At 44.5% G+C, this 21205-nt stretch overlaps 1 protein-coding gene and 1 pseudogene across 2 annotated transcripts; one reads left to right on the plus strand and one right to left on the minus strand.

Moving 5' to 3' along the window:
• Positions 1-21205, plus strand: part of LOC134396312 (zinc finger protein 420-like) — a 106054-nt pseudogene that overhangs the window by 43060 nt on the left and 41789 nt on the right.
• On the minus strand, positions 9608-20010 carry LOC134396418 (zinc finger protein 239-like). 2 transcript variants are annotated; one of them, XM_063122916.1, is made up of 5 exons: positions 19937-20010; positions 17445-17491; positions 15373-15499; positions 12188-12274; positions 9608-11488 (listed from the first exon to the last, which is right to left on the minus strand). In XM_063122916.1, exons 1-5 carry the CDS (start codon positions 19944-19946, stop codon positions 10590-10592), a joined length of 1170 nt encoding a protein of 389 aa, XP_062978986.1. In that variant the 5' UTR covers positions 19947-20010; the 3' UTR covers positions 9608-10589. The 2 variants fall into 2 exon arrangements, with proteins under 2 accessions (XP_062978986.1, XP_062978987.1); XM_063122917.1 differs by having other exon boundaries at positions 9608-11485; positions 19937-20009.

The raw sequence follows: 21205 nt of genomic DNA on the forward strand, positions 1-21205 counted from the left end.
AAGTGGTCTTCAGGAAATCCCCTTGAGCTTTAGAAGGAAAGGAAAGGAACCTCTCGTGCAAGCACTGAGTCATTACTGACTCTTGGAGGGACGCCAGCTTTCGCTGACGTTTTCTTGGCAGGCCTTATAGCGGGGTGGTTTGCCGTTACCTTCCCCAGCCATTATTACCTTTCCCCCAGCTAACTGGGTACTCATTTTACCGACCTCGGGAGGATGGAAGGCTGAGTCGACCCGAGCCGGCTGCCTGAGACCAGCTTCCGCTGGGATCAAACTCAGGCCTTGGGGAGAGTTTCAGCTGCAGAAACTGCTGCTTTACCGCTCTGCGCCACATGAGGCTACTGAGCTTTAGAAAGAAGATGAATCAGTCGCCACACTTTCAATAATTATAAGGGGAAGAATGATCTCATTTCCTAACCCTCTGTGTGATTCTGGCTACAAGTGCAAATCTGGAGAAAAAACATGTTTGTGTGACACTCTGCAAAGTAGCTGAGTGTCACACAAATTGGTCAGTGATGGGTTTGATCAGAAAGGTTGAATTCACTGTTAGTCCAGAGACCCCCTCTGGATAAAATCCAGGTGGAACCTATTCCATGAAGATGTAAATGAAGGGTTATGCACACAAATAGATAGAAGGCAGTAGTTTTTAAATGACTAATATATAAGGTGCCTGAAAGCATGCAACTATCCAACACACTAGTGAAGAGATGATCAACAAAAAACCCATTTATTTACAATTATAAAAAAGTTATAAAAAGGCTGATGTATCCCATAGTTGTTTAACAATAGTGGTGTTGGGTACTATAATACAATAACACAATAATTGGAATGATATTCCTACTTAAAGACTATGCAAGTCTATAATATAGCCCAACAAAATCACACTAAGACACTTTAGTATATTTGACACATTTGGCAATAACATTAGTACATAGCATATATTCACAGATATAATGAAAATAAGGTTTGTCCTTATTATATTTTGTTCTTTCCAGCGTTGTAAGTTGATATTGACAGGATTTTGCAATATATTTCCCGTTTTCGCTGCTCAAGCTTCATCGGAATAAACGCCACATCAGGTTAAACCATCAATTTTGGAATGTTCAACATCCTCAAAGACTTTATCACGGGGGGAGAAAAACCCTCCAATTGAAGGCGGCCTGTCTGTTTGTGGCCTGAAGAAGAACGCGGAAAGCAGCAAACCTGGTGAAATTCCCTCTTCATCACTACAGTTAAAGGTGCAGGAGCTGTACTAGAGTGACCAGATTTAAAAGAGGGCAGGGCTCCTGCAGCATTAACTGTTGTGATGAAGAGGAAATTTCACCAGGTTCTCCATATATACAAATGACACCTGCTGAAATTTCCTTTTCAATACAAATGTTAAAGATACAGGAGCCCTGTCCTCCTTTTCATAGGGTCACCCTACTATATACACCAGTTGCTGGGGAACATGGGTGAGAGTGTGCTGTTGCAGCTGTGTCCTGCTTGTGGGTTCCTGGTCAACAGCTGGTTGGCCCCTGTGTTGACAGAGTGCTGGATTAGATGGACCCCTGGTCTGATCCAGCAGGGCTCACCTTATGTTCTTTGGATGCAAAGTTTGGTTGGAATCAATCAGCTGGAACTACAAGCAGTAAATCTATTAAAACATAAATTGATTGGCCACCATTTTGTTCTAAAATGGTAGTCAAAATGTCCATGATGCCTAAAACAACCCCCTGGTTTAACTCAATAGAAAAGTGCAAGCATTGATTCTGTAGGATTGTTGACATCATCACTGAAGCTCAGCCAATCCCTAAGGCTTAAGCATCTGAGTCATTGTGACATCACAGACCCATCTTAGCCCAGTGGCTCACTTGGGTAGGTGCCACTTCAGAGGAAACAAATGCAGCAGATGGCAACTGATCCCAACGTGGCAGAAAACAGGAGTGGTGGGTAAAATTATGTTGAAGAATGGAATGGTGAAATAAGGAAGAGGAAATCAAGAAAAATATCAGCTCACCACAAGGTGGTGACATATTTCTTCCCAGGAAGATTGATGAATGTGGCAGCTGTGGACTGTCCAAGGGGGTACCAGGCCATGATGGCAGCAAATGGCAGCTTTACATCTCGGTGGGGTCTGACCTCGGCAAGGCAGTTGCTACTCTGTCTTGGTGCCTGGCTGAGATCTGTAACTGGATGTCTAAAAGTAAACTAAAGCTTAACCCGGAGAAGACTGAGCTGATGGTGATTGGCCGAGGTCAGCGGCTAGCAGATTTGAGGCAGGAGCTCGTAGATCTGCCTATTTCAGGAATCCGACCAAGGATTGTGACTGAGGCGCGGGACCTGGGTGTTATTCTTGACCAGTCCCTAACTATGTCATCACAGGTGGGGGCCGTGGTTCGGAGTTGCTTTTATCAACTCCATGTGCTCCGCCAAGTTCGCCCCTTTCTGTCAGAGGCTGATCTTACCACCGCAGTCCAGGCCCTGGTTCTTTCCAGACTGGACTATTGCAACCTGTTGTATACAGGGCTTCCCTTGAAGCAAATCCAACGCCTACAGGCTGTACAAAATGCAGCAGCCAGGTTGGTCAAGGGGCTCCCGAAGTGGTCTTCTATCACTTTGGTGCTTCAAGAGCTCCATTGGCTGCCGGTGGCTGCTAGGGCGCACTACAAGGTCTTGTTCATCATGTATAAAGCCCTGCATTGCTTGGTGTGGGGTTTATTGTTGTTCCTCTCTGGCACACATTCAGTATTGGCAGACCATACTGAATGTGCTGGAACAAGGACAACAATGATAAGATAGGCCTTGCTAAGGAACTTCTTGGCACTGGCTAACCATGCCGAGAATGTGCTGACGCAAGAGCCATAGAGAAAACAATACAGTATTGAAGGCACCATGATCACGCGTTTCCTTAACCCTTATATGGTATATTCATGCTGAACACACACTAGCAAGCACCTTCTGTGCACGAGGTAATCATGTATTCAACAACCAATCATAGGTTGTGAACAAGGAATGTAACCATTTAGCTCTTAATAAAATCAGGACAGGGTGACCTGTTTGGGATGCCTCATCTTCATGCAGTTGGACTCCTTGCCAGTTATTTACCACACTTGGGTCCTGGATACCTGAGCACTCGCGTTTCTCCTGTGTCTCACCATTGGCAGACTCGCTCTCAGGAGCAGGGTGCCCTGATGGTCCCCCGCTACAAATTGGAATGTGCCGGGGCCGGGGCTTTTTCAGTGGCTGGTCCTCGGTTATGGAACAATGTGCCCCTGGAGATTCGACAGGCTCCCACTTTCAATTGCTTCAAACGCCTTTGTAAGGTGTTTTTATTTTCACAACAGTCTGGGGAGGGGGTGGTTTAAATGGGGGTTGAGGGCTTTTAATGGTTTGAGGGTGAGGGTTTTAATGGAATTGTTGTAATGTGGGTTGAGGGTTTTAATGGAATTGTTTTATGTGTTATTGTAAAGCGCCTCGATGCCAGAAATGGTGAGGCAGCGCTATAAAAATGCTTCAAATAAATAAATAAATAAATAATAAACAAATGATGTTCTAGTCTGGGGGTGTCTATGGAACAGTGGGTGCAGAGCCAGAAAGAGACAGTTCCCTTCCTCCTTCCCTACCTCTAGGGCCCCTTTTGCTCTTGCCCACACAATGGCTGGGGTCTTCAGCTTCACTTTTCGTCTTCTTCCAAGCCATGGGCTTTTAAGAACAAGCGTGTCATAGGAATTTCTCCATTCTGGGTGTGTCACCACTGGATTGGGAGAGAACTGCCTGACTCCAGAGGTCTGACAAGATCTGGGCACCTCGTAAATGTAAATGGAATATATACAGGGGCGGGCTGTAACTGAGCAGGAGGATCATCCACAGATGCTTATGCCAGAACACATTAGTTAGGCTTTAAGGTCCCACAAGATTCTTCTTTGCTTCTGCTGCAGCAGACTGACATAGCCACCTCTCTTGCTACACGATTGACTACCGGTGACCTTTAGTCTTCCTCTCATGGTAGAATCATAGAATAGTAGAGTTGGAAGGGGCCTACAAGGCCATCAAGTCCAACCCCCTGCTCAATGCAGGAATCCACCCTAAAGCATCCCTGACAGATGGTTGTCCAGCTGCCTCTTGAAGGCCTCTAGTGTGGGAGAGTCCACAACCTCCCTAGGTCACTGGTTCCATTGTCGTACTGCTCTAACAGTCAGGAAGTTTTTCCTGATGTCCAGCCGGAATCTGGCTTCCTTTCACTTGAGCCCGTTATTCCGTGTCCTGCACTCTGGGAGGATCGAGAAGAGATCCTGGCCCTCCTCTGTGTGACAACCTTTCAAGTATTTGAAGAGTGCTACCATGTCTCCCCTCAATCTTCTCTTCTCCAGGCTAAACAAGCCCAGACTCTATGATTCTATGATTCTAAAAAGCAGAGGCACCCCTTGTACTTTTGTGTTCTTTTGTCATGTGGCACCTTGGAGACTCACAAACCATCTTCAACAGTAAGAGAGAATGAGAGGTGAGGAGAAGGTTTAGGAGGGAAAACAAGCAGTTCAGTTTTTGCCATATTAAGTTTCAAACGACAATGAAGCAGCCAGGCTGAGATATCTGAAAGACATGCTGAGATACGATCGTGAACATCAGGAGAGAGTTCCGGAGATGAGAGATATAATTGTGTATCATCGGCATACAGGTGATATTGGAGGCCATGAGATTGAATAAGCTTACCCAGGGGCAGCATGTATAAAGAAAACAACAACGGGCCAAGCACTGAGCCTTGCGGAACCCCTACTGAAAGGGGAAAAGAGGAGGATGAGCTGCCATTAGCTGACACGTTGAAAGAGCGACCCTCTAGATAGGAGGCGAACCAGTTATAGACAGAGCCACAGAGTCCAAGGTCATGGAGGGAATCTAAGAGAAGATCGTGATCAACCATGTCAAAGGCTGCAGTTAGATCAAGAAGAATAAGAACGGAATAATGGCCTTTAGACTTGGCAGTAAGAAGATCATTGGTGATCTTGGTAAGGGCTGTTTCAGTGGAATGCAAAGGACGGAATCCAGATTGAAAGGGATCCAGAGCAGAGTTACTAGAGAGAAAGTCAAGACAACGAGAGTAGACCACACGTTCCAGAATCTTTGAGACAAGGGGCAACAGAGAGACAGGTCGGTAGTTAGACAGAGATAGTCGATCAAGAGTGGGTTTTTTGAGAATGGGAGAGACAGTAGCGTGTTTAAAAGCAGAGGGAAATGAGCCAGAGGACAGAGAAGAATTAATGATGTGAAGTAAGGACGGGAGGATAGCGGGGATAAGATTAATAAAGACGCGAGAGGGAATCGGATCACAGGAACAAGTGGAAGCCTTCGACGAGCGCAGTATTTTAGACAGTTCATCAGCTGAGACCGAAGGGAACGCCGAGAGAGTTGCAGGAGGAACTGACAGGTGAGGAACAGGAGCTGGAAGCGGAGCAGAGCTGGCCAGATCGGAGCGAATAGTTTGGATTTTAGCATTGAAGAAAGAGGCAAAGTCATTGGCAGACAGAGAGGCGGGGAGAGATGGTGGATTAGGCTTCAGAAGAGAATTGAAGGACGCAAAGAGCCGCTGAGGGTGCCTAGCATTTGACTGGATCAACGTTGAGTAGTGCTGTTGTTTGGCCAGTGAAATGGCAGAAGAGAAAGAGGAGAGAACAAATTTGTAATGGACAAAGTCCGCCCAGTCCTTGGTCTTACGCCACAGGCGTTCGGCTGCCCGGGAACAAGAGCGAAGGTAGCGGAGGAAAGAAGTGAGCCACGGTTGGGGTTGAGAGGGGCGAACTATCCGAGTTGTAGATGGAGCAAGATTATCAAGAGTTGAAGATAAGGAGGAGTTAAAGGAGGAGACGGCTGAGTCCAAGGAGACGGCTGTGAAGACAGAAGGAAGTGAGGAGGCTAGAGACTGAGAGAAAGCCTCATAGTTGATAGAATGCAGGTCACGACAAGGGCGTGAAGCGGGACGTGAAGGAGGGGGATTGTGAGTAATATTGAAAGAGACTAGATGATGATCTGACAGAGGAAAGTCAGCAATAGAAAAGTCCAGGACAGAGCAGTTCCGAGTGAGGACAAGATCCAGACAGTGTCCAAGGGAATGTGTGGGTGCTTCAGACCAGAGCTTAAGATCGTAAGAGGAAGATAATGAGCGAAATCGTAGAGCTGCAGCATCGTGAGGGTCATCTACATGGATATTGAAGTCACCCAAGATCAGAGTAGGAGAGTTGTCAGAGAGGAGAAAGGACAGCCACGAGTCGAGATCAGAGAGAAATTTAAAGGATGAGCCAGGGGGGCGGTACAGAACTGCAACCCGCAGACGCAGCGGAGCGAAGGGTCTCACCACATGTGCCTCAAAGGAGGAGAAACAGTGTGAAGGTGGAATGGAAAGAGGCTGGAACTGGCACAAACTCGATAATAAAAGACCCACACCACCACCTCGACCCTCTGGGCGACTCGAGTGAGAGAAAGAGAGTCCTCCAAGAGAGAGGGCAGCTGAGATGGCGGTATCATGGGCAGGAAGCCAGGTTTCAGTTAGAGCAAGGAGGTGGAGAGATCTAGAGAAGAACAAGTCCTGGATGACAGGGGCCTTGGAAGCAACAGAGCGACAGTGAACCGCCCAGAGAGCTCCGGCTATTGGGTGGTATAAAAATGTAATAAATAAATAAATAAACCAGCCACGAAGGGCAGGGATTGAGAGGGTTAGTCATCCTCCTCATTCATCCAAGCAGCTTGTCCACATCCTCAGTACTCACCAACTGAAACTGATCCAGTGTAATCTTACTCGCGGAGTTGCTGGACTTTCCATTGTCAGCTTCAGCTATAACAACGGAACCTAAGTTGGCTCTTTTCCAAAAGATTTTATCAATCAAATGTTCGTTAAAGGCGTCAGAGTGAACTACTGAAGGCTTTAAAACAGGGTTCAAGTGGGGAGGTGTCATAGTTAGACCCCCTCACCACCCTGAACGGTTCTGCTGGATGTGAATTCGCAGAAATCTTTCTTTGCTGCACGTCTTGCCACCCCATAGGAACGAAGACTTTCTCTATGAAGTGTCTTGTTGGCTATAAGTCTACACAGATGAATTTTAAACCTAAGAATGTTAAGATGCTGTCATTGTTATTTTAATGTTGTACTCGTTTTATATGCTCTTTTAACTAATTTTATGTATTATATTTTATTTGGTGTTGTTCCATGCCTCGATCCAGAGGAGAGGCGGGTAATAAGTAAATATTTTTATTATTATTGTTTTCCACCATCAGCACTCTAGTCATTGTTCTTCCCGCTTGGGGGCTGACCATGTGCGGGTGATAACTTTTTCCACAAATAAGTAAGAAAACTTATCCTGATCCCTTGCAGTAAAGACGATGAGATCTTAGAATCATAGAATAGCAGAGTTGGAAGGGGCCTACAAGGCCATCAAGTCCAACTCCCTGCTCAATGCAGGAATCCACCCTAAAGCATCCCTGGAGCTGGACCCAGGCACGGTGGAGAGGTGCCTGGCTGCGATCTTGATGAGAAAAGTGAAAGAATTTGGGGCAGTAGCAGATTTCAAAGTAAATAAACAAAAGACAAAGATGCTAACAAAGAATATGAAACCCCAAGAACAATTAAAACTGATAGTAAAGACAGAGCAAAGGTCAATGTGGACTTTAATAATCACTTTGTTAGAAGGTCAATTTTGAATGTATGGAAGAAATACAAATCGAGATTATGTCAGAAGATTCCAATGTGGGTGTCAGCTCAAGAAGTTTCTTTCAGAAGAGAACTATTGAGTTGACACAAATGCTTAAAATATAGGGATGTCCTGGAGACAACCCAAGGAGAGACCAAATTAAAAATGAGAGAAGAGTTGGTAAAAGAAGGACATATATGTCAATGGTTTTCGTATCTACAGATCCAGGAGAAGTTTAAGAGTGATTTAAAAGAGGGGGGATTTGAGGGGTCAAAGTCATTGTTCGAAGAAGTATTATGTACTAATGATGAACATCTTATTGGTAAAGTCTATAAACTGTTATTACAGCTGGAGGGGCAGAAAGAACAAATGAAGGACTGTATGCTCAGATGGGAAAACAATGTGGTTTATAAGATTCCAATTGAATTATGGAAAAATATGTGGACAAAAGGTTTAAAGTACACATTAAGTACCAGACTAAAGGAAAATATTTATGAGATGATGTATAGGTGGTATATGTCTCCATCAAAGTTAGCAAAAATGTACAGTGTATGTCTGGAGGATTGTTGGAAATGTGAAGAACAAGGAACCTTTTATCATATGTGGTGGTCTTGTAAAAGAGCAAAAGCATACTGGGTTAAAATACATGGATTAATGCAAAAGAATGTAAAGATAAACATAGAAATGAAACCAGAATTGTTTTTGCTTGGACTCGGGGATGATCAATTTAAAGAAAAAAGATTGTTACTTCAGCATATGGTGACAGTGGCAAGACTACTATATGCGCAATATTGGGGAAAAACACAAGTACCAACAATGGAAGAATGGCTCCTCAAGGTGATGGAATTGGTGGAGATGGAGAAATTAATGGCGCTAGTACGCGAAAGAACAATAGCCTCATATTTATTGGACTGGAAACCTTTTATTGAGTATATACAAGAACAGCAAAAGGATGACTTATTTGTTTGTGGGTTTTATATATAACCTGTACCTTTGCCTTTGACATATATACATTAGCTTGTTATGAAATTCGTACCTTGCAATATAGAAACAACGGAGTCTGACATGAAGATCGCTTTAAATGAAATATAGCCTTATATATTGTGTTTATTTTATTAGATGGATGTGTGGTGTAGTAGTTTGTATAGTTTGTAGTGTTTCTTTGTTGTTTGTACCTTCCTTGTGTGTCTTTTTTTTGTGGGAAATAAATAAAACTATTAATTAAAAAAAATTTGCAAAGGTAAAATACTTGGGAATTGTTTTGAGAAATAGGGACTGTATGCTATTTCACAATAATTATGTTAAGGTTTGGAATGAAGTCAAAAAAGATTTATCAAGATGGGAAAAGGTTAAGCTTTCTTTCTGGGGGAGAATTGCAACAATTAAAAAGAATGTCTTGCCAAGAATGTTAGTTTTGTTCCAAACAATACCCATTGAAACATCGGATTTATCATTTGAGCAGTGGCAGAGAGAGAGAGATCTAAGTTTATATGGCAAGCCAAAAAAACCAAGAGTTAAAATTAAAATATTGCAGGATGCAAAAGAAAGAGGAGGGCTGGGCCTGCCACACCTCAAAGTGCATTTCTCTGCCTGCTGCTTAATGTGGATGAAAGATTGGGTGTTGCTGAAAAATAGGAGACTGTTGGAACTGGAAGGACACGAATTGAGATATGGATGGCATGGCTACTTGTGGTATGACAAAGTTAAAGTTAATGTACAATTTAATGATCATTATGTGAGACGTGCTGTCCTAAGAGTGGTCAGAAAATACCACTTTGGGTGTCTGTCCAGGAGGCTATTCATAGGAGGGAATTGTCATCTATGCATAAATGGTTAACATACAATGATGTAGAAGGGGACAACCTTACTTTTATACCTTGCAATGTTGCAAAAATAGCTCGTTCCCTGGTGTACCAAGTCCAATTCAGCACGCAAAGAGAGAGCAGATGAAGTATGGGACAAACAACATTTATTCTGCAGAATAAAGAGACACAAAAGCTAATTGCTCCCAAAACATGTGCCTACCTCGCAAGGGAGGTAGCTAGGTTTCATACACTATCTTCTCTGGTGTCACATACGTTGGCACCATCTAACAGGAAATTTCTAGCTGAAAAGAGAATACATGGCCTGTTCTTTGAGCAAGCATCTACTAAAAGATCTAGGTACTCACTGTTCTTTAAGAGAACATTCACTTGATTTTGCTTATCTGAAGAACGGCTTCTCTTAGACATTTTGCAACATTTCATTAGCAACTACCGTAGCAACTCTGGGTCGGAGCTGGGCACTTTCCCAACATTCCCCACACAATATAAAAAAAGAAAAGGCTTTCTTCACTTTAAATTCCATATCTTTGCCTATTTAGCAAGGTGATCAAGGAAGGAATGCATTGCAAACAGCAAGAAGCGCAGATACAAAAGCAGAAAATAGCAAGTATTATTCCTAGACTTTTCCGTTCAGAGCTTGGCACTTCTCCAACAAAAATGGCAGCGAGACTATTATATGCACAGAAGTGGAAAAATGAAGCAATGCCAACAATGGAGGAATGCCTATTGAAGATATTGGAGCTGGCAGAGATATCAAAACCTACAGCGATAAGGAGAGATAAATCAACAGCCACATTCATATCTGAATGGAAACCTCTGATAGAATTTTTGGAAGAAACAGAGAAAAATGATGTATTTGTCTGTGGATTCAGTGTATGAGATATAGTTAACTTAGAAGAAAGAAAAGAATTTCATTATTGCGTTGAATGTATCAAACAAGGAGAGAACATAACTCACATTTGGGATATGTAGAGAGCTGAAAATACACCTTAACCTTTGTGTGTGTATATTATTTTTCTTTTTCCTTTTCTTCATCTTTGGATGTAATGTCTTTATGTAATGCTTTTATGTCATGTATGTTTGCAAAACAATAAAAACATTTTAAAAAAAATCATTTCTGTGGTGTCTCCCTTCTGTGAATACATTTATGTTGAGAAATGTTAGACTTGTGAGGGAAGCTTTTTCCACACTCGGTACACAGAAATGGTTTTTCACCTCTGTGAATTCTTTGATGTAAAGTAAGGGTGAACATACGACCGAAGCTTTTCCCACACTCCACACATTTGTATGGTCTCTCCCCTGTATGGGTTCTTTGATGTCTATTCAAGGTCCCACTACGGCCGAAGCTTTCCCCACATTCCATACATTTATATGGCTTCTCTCCTGTGTGGATTCTTTTATGTGCAAAAAGCGTTCCTTTGTCCTTGAAGCTTTTTCCACACTCAAAACATTTATAAGGTCTTTCTTTTGTGTGAATTCTTTGATGGGCATTAAGGTTACTACTATTACAGAAACTCTTTCCGCACTCTATGCATTTATACGGTTTCTCCCCCGAGTGAGTTCTTTGATGTATGTTAAGGATCCCCTGATCACTGAAGCTGTTCCCACACTGTGTGCATTTATACGGTTTATTCTCTGCGTGGCTACTTTGATGTCGTGCAAGGTGATGTATTCGGCTGAAGGCTTTTCCACACACCAGGCATTCGTACGGTTTCTCCCCTGTGTGGATCCTACTGTGTCTCTTTAAGGCTGATTTACTTAACATTTTCCCACAGTCTGGACACTCTTCCTTTTCCTTTCCTTTGAAGCCTTCATATGGGATCAGGAGATGGTGGTCATCAGCACCATGAGAAGAGGAGGCTCTCCTGTTCCTCTTCTTTGACTTACTTCTCATGCCCCCTCGGGGTCCCTTTCGACTTCCACGCCTCCCTTTTTGCCGTTTGTGTGTGCTTGCTTGCAATGATATCTCAGGTGGCTTCCCATAATTCTCATTGTCTTGCACAGCACCTGCTTTGAGGGAACACGAAAAAAAAGCGAGATGTTTCCATTAGGACTTCATGGGAGAAACCAAGGACAGATGTGGACACATCCGTGCATGCAGCCCCTCGCGGACACAGGATCTTTTAGGCCAAAAGGGCCATGCGTGTGGGTGCGTCTATACGATGCAACTTTGTAGCCGATTCCTTCAAAGAGCCGTAGCATTGCTACTGCGAAGCAGAACCGTTAAAAACAGACAACCGGAGGGAGCACTGGCCATCTGGCTGCAAAAACACAGCGCCATGCAGCCATCAAGCCCGGTCTCTGCCCTGCGTTCATGTGCTTACCATGGATCGGGAGAAAAACACAACTTGGCTTGGATCCGCCCCCAAGCAGAGCCCACGGGGTGTAACCCAAACTGAGGCCATCACTGTCAGACACAGGAAATACATGGCAACCTCGGAGCAACAACAAAAATTGCAGTAAAACCACACTGCGAAAAAGCGCAGTTTTAGGGGTAAAAGCCTGCCGTAGCTGCGAGTTGGTGACTGCATCATATAAACCACGCAGCACCACTGTGTACCACACGTTGCCTGGATTATTAGAATCCGTGCGTGTATTTCTTCACTTAGGTGTCTATTTTTTATGCTGAGTAAGGCAAATGTCCTCTCCTAGGCACCCACTCAATTCTCAGACAAGAAACAGTCCCATCACACACATTTAAGCAGATACCTGTTGATGTCTCCTCTTCCTCAGAACCACGGACAAATGGATCTTCTCCATCTTCCAGCCGGGAGATGAGGTCAGGTTTGGGCATTTCTTTCAAAGGAAAGAGGCAGGAGAGTTACTTCTCAATGCAAAATATTCCGGCCTTCCAAATCCACCCATAAATAACGCCCCCTCCCCAAAGCCACGAACAGTGAAAGGCAAGGACTTACATCTCCTGCCAAGTAACAGGAAGACTCAACGAGATCTACATTTGGGTCTTCTGAACAGCAGCTCACATGGCAGCTAGACTTTGAGAAGCACGCTCTGGCTTCTGGTTTGTTTCTGGGTACAATTCAAAGGGCTGGTTTTGATTTACAAATTCCTAAACAACTTAGGGACAGTTCAGCTGAAGGACCCCCTCCTCCCATAAAAACCTGACTGAAATTTATCATCATCATCAGAGTAGAGAGGCAAGTTTAGCAGGTTCTATGGACAGGGCCTTTTGGGTAGCAGCACCCGGATTATGTGGAACTCCATCTCCAGGGATGTGAGGTTGGTTTGACATGGGGAGCCAACCCTGTCCTGTTCCATTAGTCTTCTTGCTGCTTGAGGTTTTATCTCACTCTATATTTTTAATTTAAACTGTATTCTTGGGATTTGATTTGATTTGATTTGTGGTCGCACGCCTGTGTTTTATGGTATTATTACTCACCCCTGGGCACCTAATGTTGAACAAAGAGGATAATATCCCGACCAATAAAAACCAAATATAAACACAAGATGAGGACAGTCTGCAAATATTACTCATGAATAACAATGATGAAACGACAAGGTGTATATGCAAATTTATAAAACACAGTGTAAAATTGCACGCCAAAAGATGAAAGCAACAGATATGCTTAAAAGGCTACAAAATGTATGAGAATACAGTAGTGTACGGCTTATTACTAGAGATCTACCACACTGATTTTGCTCATTTTTGTTTTAAACTGAAGCTTGAGCTATGTGGATGTGCAGAAAAAATTGTAACATCAAAAAGGTTCAAAGCTTGAGCTTTGGGCATCTCAGGAAGGAAAATGGGAAGGGTTGAGACAAAAGGGAGGTGAATGCATATACCCCCACACTATGCATGTAATTAGAGTTGCTGTACTTCCCGGAAAACCGGGAATGTCCCGATTTCCAGGAGATTCTGAAATGTCCCAACCGGCTGGGCAAGAATCCTGGATTCCTGGTCCAGCTGGCCGGAGAAATCCTGACCTCCAAAATGGTGCCTTGAGCCTGCTTAGAGGAGTGGCAGCAGCAAAGAAAAAGACAACCAACCCGGTGCTTTTTCCAGAGAATCACTGCTCCTCCACAGGCTCATCTGAGTCACTCACCGAGACTCACCTTATTGCACCTGTGGCTGCATAGAGGAGGAACAACAGCGAAGGAACGGCGCACGTGCTCTCCTCAGGCTCCCTGAGTCCCAGGCAATGCAAAGGAGTTTGGTGAGCTTGGCTGGTTGTGGTCAGACCTTTAGGGTATTTATTTATTTATTTATTTATTTATTTATTACATTTTTATACCGCCCAATAGCCGAAGCTCTCTGGGCGGCTCTCTGGGTAAGTGTGGGGCGGAGCTGCCGGGTTATTTGTGGGGGAAGAGAGTTTTGTAGGGGACAGGAGGGAGGGAGCGAGTGGGGGACGAGGGAGTGAAGGAGAGGAAAAGAGAGAGGGGAGAAAGGAAGGAAAAGTCACTCCCTGAAAAAATTGCTCTTCAAAAATCCACCTCTGGATTTGGGTTGCAAGCCTCAAATCTGTTACTTGGAATTAAGTTGCAGTGAATTTAAGATGTCTGGTTTTACAGTTGTTGATGTTTTAATTGAAAAATTGGGCTTTGCAAAAATTGGGCTTTCCCTAGACCTTTACATATTGCTCATTTTTTAAAAATAATAATAATAATACACCCCACCCACCCACCCAAATTGTCCCGGTTTAGTGGATTCAGAATACGGCAACCCTACATGTAATGTAACATGTGACACACAGCTCTCCTAGAGCGGCATACCCTCCTTTTGCTGCTCTTGCCAGAGAACTCTGTAGCCAGTGGGAAAAGTCCACTCAGTGCAACGAGAAACTCCACAGAGCCCACCACACAATGCACAACATAATAGTTGTGCATTATGCACAGCGTGGGCATTCAGCGTGGAGTGTTTTCTAAAACAAAATCCACCGTTGGGTGGAGTTTTCCCACCAGGCAACACATTTCTCAATGGTGGTGTAAAAACTCCACCGTGGAGTTCGAAAGCCACCATAGAGATAATTGTTGTCTGAGCTGGGCCAGTGTGTGTCGATGCACATGTGAGAATCTTTACTCCTGTGAGCTCTTAGTGTGCTGGGCCAGTGAAGGGCCAGGCACAGAGTGATGAAAATGTTGATGAAGAAAAGTCAGTCGGGAAGAGTCAGAGGAAGAGAAGTAGAGGAAACAGAGCTGAAAGGACACCAGAACAAGAAGAGAGAGAGAGAGAAATCTTACATCACATGTTTTTGACCTCAAACTTCAGGAAACGGTAAACGGCCTTTTTAAAAGGAACAAGAGCAGACCTATTTTTCATCCCATCTTTCCCAAACTCCTAGGCCTTGTGGTGACACACGGGAAAACAATAGGTACAAATAGAATCAATGTGTACCTCAACTACTTAATAATATACAACATTTATTCAGACAGGCAGATTGAGTGTCTATCCCATTTGAAGTCTCTGATTACAAAGGTGATCTCTGAATTTTGGACATTCTTCAGACATTAGCAATACCTTTCCCCTGGACCTTCAGGTGTGCAATTTTAAGCTATGTTTCATGATTCACCTTGCGATTTTATCCTTCTTATCCGCATGTAAAATTTGCACATTGTCCAGACCTTGTGCTTTTATCATCCCTGAGCACTTGTTAGCCAGAAAGTGCTATTAAGTGTGTAAGTTTATTACAAAAATAAGAAAAGGATTTATTTATATCCTTATTACATCATCTGCTTTTAAAGAGAACTGGGGCTACAGGAGGAAAACCATGAAGGGATTACAATCAAAGCGACACCCTTTGCAAGCACCATGTTTCCAAACCTTGCACTTTTCAAAATAGCATTCTTACAACTGATACGGCAACCTCGGAACATAAGAAGAGCCCTGCTGGTCCAGACTGAGAGTCCATCTAGTCCAGCATCGAGAAAGTCCTTACCTAGAAAAGCCAAATTCTGGAAATTTTCCAACATGACCTCCTCGTACAGAGCTCTTTGGCCTGGATCCAGGAGAACCCACTCCCTGTAGGTGAAATACACAGCCACCTCCTCAAAGTTCACCAGATCCTGAAAGGAGAAGGGAGGGAAATCCCTGCTCAGAAACCATTTTCTGTACACACTTCCTCCACATTCACAGTTGCTCCCAGTTTGAAAGAGTATCATAGAATCATAGAATAGCAGAGTTGGAAGGGGCCTACAAGGCCATCGAGTCCAACCCCCTGCTCAATGCAGGAATCCACCCTAAAGCATCCCTGACAGGGGGTTGTCCAGCTGCCTCTTGAAGGCCTCTAGTGTGGGAGAGCCCACAACCTCCCTAGGTAACTGATTCCATTGTCGTACTGCTCTAACCGTCAGTGGTAACAGGTATTTCTAATTTTTGCAGGATTCAAGCATCCAGTATTAGTCCTACTTAGAGTAGACCCATTGAAATGAATGGGATTGAAATGAGTTTTCACTAACATATTTCCTTTCAAGTGTAAGAGAGCAGAGTTCATAACTTTCTTACTCGATCACCTCAAGAACATCAGAAGAGCCCCGAGGCTGGATGAGACCAACGGTCCATGTTTCTCACCTGCCCAAGGGTCTCCATTTCCCTTGCTCGGCTTCGTCCATTTTCTTCTGCTGCCCCTTACGCCTGGAACGCTCTTCCAGAACATTTGAGATCTATAAGCTCAATCACAGCTTTTAAAGCTCAGCTAAAAACCTTTCTCTTTCCTAAAGCTTTTATAACTTGATGTTGTTTGGACTTTATACTGTTAGTTTTACCCTACCCAGTGCCTGTTTACCCTACCCTGTGCCTGTCTGCATTCTCTTCCCCTCCTTATTGTTTTATTATGATTTTATTAGAATGTAAGCCTATGCGGCAGGGTCTTGCTATTTACTGTTTTACTCTGTACAGCACCATGTACATTGATGGTGCTATATAAATAAATAAATAAATAAATAAATAAATAATAATAATAATAATAATAATAATAATAATAGTCCAGCACGCTGTGCATACAGGGGCCGACCACCTGTCGACCATGGTGATGCCTATTGAGGGCAGAGGACTAATCAAGGCAGACAGTCTCCTCAATGGGTTGTTGATTTGGGAAGGATGTGGTTTGCATGAGCAAGTCTTAATAATAATAATAATAATAATAATAATAATAATAATAATGTCTTTTTTCTTGCTTGTGGTGGTTTTTCTAGACAGACATAAGGGGCTTTGCCAGGTCATGCTGTCTTAACTGATTTTCCTGACAATTAAGCATGTTTTAAGTCTCATTGCTTTCTGGATGTTGGTGTGGATGTAGTTTGGTAGGCCCAGTTTCGGAAGGCTTTCATTATTATTATTATTTCTCTTTCTCGTTCACGGCGGTTTTTCAAGACGGACATAACGGGCTTTGCCAGGTCATGCTGTCTTTTACAGATTCAGGAATTTCTTGACAATTGAGCATGTTTTAAGTCTAACTGCTTTCTGGACGTTGGTGTGGATGTAGTTTGGTAGGCCCAGTTTCTGAAGGTTTTTGGTATAGTTTTTTGATGTGATGCCAGTGACTGATTTGTCTAACAGAATAATTAACTTCCATGGCCAGTGGTGTATACTTTTGTATCTCTTCCTCTACAACTTAGAATTATCATCTTCATCACCATCATCATCATCATCATCATCGGTGTGTGTTTTAAAACTAATGAAATCTTAATTTATTTATTTATTTATTTATTTATTACATTTCTATACTGCCCAATAGCCGGAGCTCTCTGGGTGGTTCACAAAAAGTAAAAACATTCAAAGTATAAAACAACAATATAAAACCATAATATAAAATACAATATAAAAGCTCAACCAGATAAAAACAGGAGCAATGCAAAATCACAAATTTAAAACACCAAGTTAAATTTGCTTTATTTAATGCCTAAACACCTACACATCCTGTGGCATCGAAAGTAAAGAAGCATGTACTCTCAGACCACCGCCTACATTGGTGCGCGTGCACACACACAACCTCAATGTTCCCTCCCTTACCTGAAAAGACAGCACAAAAGCTCTTTCCTCTGAGGCCATTGCAATGCCTGTTGGGAAGACAAAAGGGGGTGTAAACTATGACACAGCTTCAACTTTGTGCGGATATTGCCACTGTATGTTTAGGGCGCAACTCAGCAGCTGACGATCATCCAATGCAGGGGGGCTGCAGCGTGGAGGCGATCTTAGCCTCCACTCTCCAGCCACTCTGAATTTTCGCTAGATGGGCAATTTTAGCTAGTTGGGTGATTTTCGCTAGATGGGCAATTTTGCCAGTCCAGAGGCTTCAGGGAGGAGGAAGGAAGGAGACTGGGGAATGCTGAGGATTGCTCATAGTCCCACATCCGCAGTATTCTCTCCCCCTCCCTGCCCCCAGGAACGCCTCCTTTCCCCCAAAATCCCCCCCCCCGTTCTGTTTTGTGAGCCCAGAGAGGTAGCCACCATGGTTCTCTCTGCACCAACTACAAGGGAGAGAGGGCGGGGAGCGCGGTGTCCTGGCTAGCAGTTCAGAGACAGACACACAAGCTTGGGGCTAGTTAATGGAAAAATCCTATGTCCCCTCATGATGCTGTCTAGGGTACACAGGATACGCCTCTATCATGTCTCCCCTTGGCCTACTTTCTTCCAAGTGAAACAATCCCTTCCCTCTTAGGGGAGACGCTCCAGCCCTTTGATCATTTCAGCTGCACTTTTAGCAGCTCTCCAATTTTATTTTATTTTTGAAGTGCGGTGGCCAAAATGGTACACAACATTCCAGGTGTGTTCTCACCGTATATTTGTATAAAAGCAGTATGATCCTCCCAGAGTGCAGGACACGGAATAACGGGCTCAAGTTAAAGAAAGCCAGATTCCAGCTGGACATCAGGAAAAACTTCCTGACTGTTAGAGCAGTGCGACGGTGGAATCAGTTACCTAGGGAGGTTGTGGGCTCTCCCACACTAGAGGCATTCAAGAGGCAGCTGGGCAACCATCTGTCAGGGATGCTTTAGGGTGGATTCCTGCATTGAGCAGGGGGTTGGACTAGATGGCCTTGTAGGCCCCTTCTAACTCTGCTATTCTATGATTCTAAGGAGACTCGTACGCCGATGTATGAGGGCAGAATCTGATTTATTGTATATGCAGTGTAGTTATATAGATCTTTTCTCCCCTTTTCTCTCCCCCCATCTCTTATGTGGAGCCATTTTCATTATCACCTTGCTCCTGTGTGAGGCCAGAGGTAAACAAGACGTTTGTTCGGGGTAAACAAGACGTTTGTTCCTGCGTGATAAGAAAGGAACAAAGGAACGTGATAAGAGAGGAATGTGTTAAGCAATGGCAGGGGGGGTCAGACCCGTGATCCCACAGGCAGTGAGCTGCCTTCAGAAAACCCAGATCTGCCTCAGCCCTCCAATATCGGCACTGCAAATTTAGAGGGAAAAGTGCCGTGTCCTTGCTAACGAAGAACAGGGGATGCTATGAAAGCCAGACGTGCGAGCTGAAAACGGACCCAGCTCATGCATTAACCGTTCCAGCATGCTGCATGGGGGTGGGGAGGGGGGCACAGTGCCAGGACCGACCCCCACCCTCCCCAAATGCCAAACGGGGTTATAGGCTGTTCGTTTTGGTCAGCGATGGGTCGTCCTACCTGGGATGGTTTTCAAAGCGGGTTGGATGACTTCCTGGAGGAAGAGAAGGCTATCAGTGGCTACTAGCCCTGATGGTTGGGTGTTACTTCCAGTATCCGAGGCAGTGAGCCTATGTGCACCAGTTGCTGGGGAACATGGGCGGGAGGGTGCGGTTGCACAATATCCCGCTTTGTGGGTTCCTGTTCGGCAACTGGGTGGCCACTATGTGTGTGCATAGAGTATGGAGGTTTTCCAGGGAGAAGTCAGGGGAGGGGTGGAGGCTGGTGACTCCGATTCCGACGGGGCCGTGAATCCTTTCGGCGTTTCAGTCGGAAACCCAAAATAGGTTCGGCGCCTTAGAGAGGTGCTTGAGAGTTCTGGCTGTTTCTGACCCAAACCCAGAATGGACGCACAGCCCCACTGAAAACGGAGCCACCAGCTTCCAGCTTCCTACCTACTTTTCCCAGGGGAGGGGGAGCTGGGGAGGCTTTTCCTTCTCTTCTCCCAAACCTCCCCCCCCCAAAAAAAAGGTAAACCTCAACCTCCCGTCACCCCCCACCCCACGCCAGTGTTTCCCTCTTGGTCTGTCCTGCCGTGCTGCAAGCCATGTGGTCTTGCCTTCCTGGAAGATGGCATGGGCTGGGCTCAGTACTAGCTACCTTTTCCCTTTAAAAATAAATCAACCCCCCTTCCTTAAAAAACCCACCAACCCCAGTTCATTAACCATTGCATGGCTGAGTGGCAGAATCCCCCCCACCTCCGACCTTTTCCCACCTGCCTTGTCTGCAAAGTTGCAATTCTCAGAACTCTTCTGAACTGACTCGATACTTCCGGCTCCTGAGCGAACGTGGACCCCCCCTTCCTTAAAAAAAGCCAGAAAACCCATCAAACCCCAGTTCATTAACCATTGCGTGGCTGAGTGGCAGAATCCCCCTCCGACCTTTTCCTACTTGCCTTGTCTGCAAAGTTGCAATTCTCAGAACTCTACGGAACTGCGTCGATACTTCCGGCTCCTGAGCGCCTCCTTGTTGAGCGCCCAATGCCAAGGGATGGGGAGTGAGGCACCATAGAGCTATGAGCTCCTCTCTCAGGCAAGCACTTGAGTCATTGCTGACTCCTAGAGGGACGCCTGCTTTCACTGTTGTTTTCTTGTCAGACTTTGTAGCGGGGTGGTTTACCATTGCCTGCCTCAGTCGCGGTTGCCTCCTCCTTTTACCGACCTCAGAAGGATGGAAGGCTGAGTCGACCTGAGCCGACTGCCTGAGAACCAGCTTCTGCTGGGATCGAACTCAGGCCGTGGGGAGTTTCGGCTGCAGTAACTGCCGCTTACCACTCTGCACCACACGAGGCTCTTAGAGCAGCTCCTGCTGCTGTGCAAATACCTTGCCTGGGGTTCAAAGGGAGCCGGGCAGAAAGGTTGCGTGCGTTTCATTCCTATCTCTATGGTTTGCAGAGGGTGCGCTTTGCAAAATTTATTTATTGCATTTTTATACTGCCCAATAGCCGAAGCTCTCTGGGTGGTTCACAAAAATCAAGACCACTCAAAGTATAAAACAAGCAGTATAAAACCATAGTGTAAAATACAATGTAAAAGCACAACTAGGATAAAATCAGCAGCAGTGCAGAAATACAAATTAATAAAAACAAATTTAACTTTTGTAAAACGCCCAGAGAGCTTCGGCTATGGGGCGGTATATAAATGTAGTAAATAAATAAATAAGTCAGCAAATTTAAAATTAAATGTATAGACTGTTAAAAGACTGGGAGAATAAAGAGGTCTTCACCTGGCGTCTGAAAGAATAGTGTAGTTGCATACAATCATAGAATAGTAGAGTTGGAAGGGGCCTATAAGGCCATCAAGTCCAACCCCCTGCTCAGTGCAGGAATCCATCCTAAAGCATCCCTGACAGATGGTTGTCCAGCTGCCTCTTGAAAGCCTCTAGTGTGGGAGAGCCCACAACCTCCCTAGGTAACTGGTTCCATTGTCGTACTGCTCTAACAGTCAGGAAGTTTTTCCTGATTCCCAACTGGAATCTGGCTACCTTTAACTTGAGCCAGTTATTCCGTGTCCTGCACTCTGGGAGGATCGAGAAGAGATCCTGGCCCTCCTCTGTATGACAACCTTTCAAGTATTTGAAGAGCGGTATCTTGTCGATGGCC

This window comes from Elgaria multicarinata, chromosome 3, assembly GCF_023053635.1.
Source record: "Elgaria multicarinata webbii isolate HBS135686 ecotype San Diego chromosome 3, rElgMul1.1.pri, whole genome shotgun sequence".
Lineage (NCBI taxonomy): Eukaryota > Metazoa > Chordata > Lepidosauria > Squamata > Anguidae > Elgaria > Elgaria multicarinata.

Bases quoted from the DNA above. Each gene is read 5' to 3' on its own strand.
- LOC134396418 (XM_063122916.1), bottom strand. The intron at 15,500-17,444 runs GTAAGGGAGGGA...TTCTCCTTTCAG, and splicing joins CTTTTGTGCTGTCTTTTCAG to GATCTGGTGAACTTTGAGGA. The intron at 12,275-15,372 runs GTAAGGACTTTC...TTCCTTTGAAAG, and splicing joins CCAGAATTTGGCTTTTCTAG to AAATGCCCAAACCTGACCTC.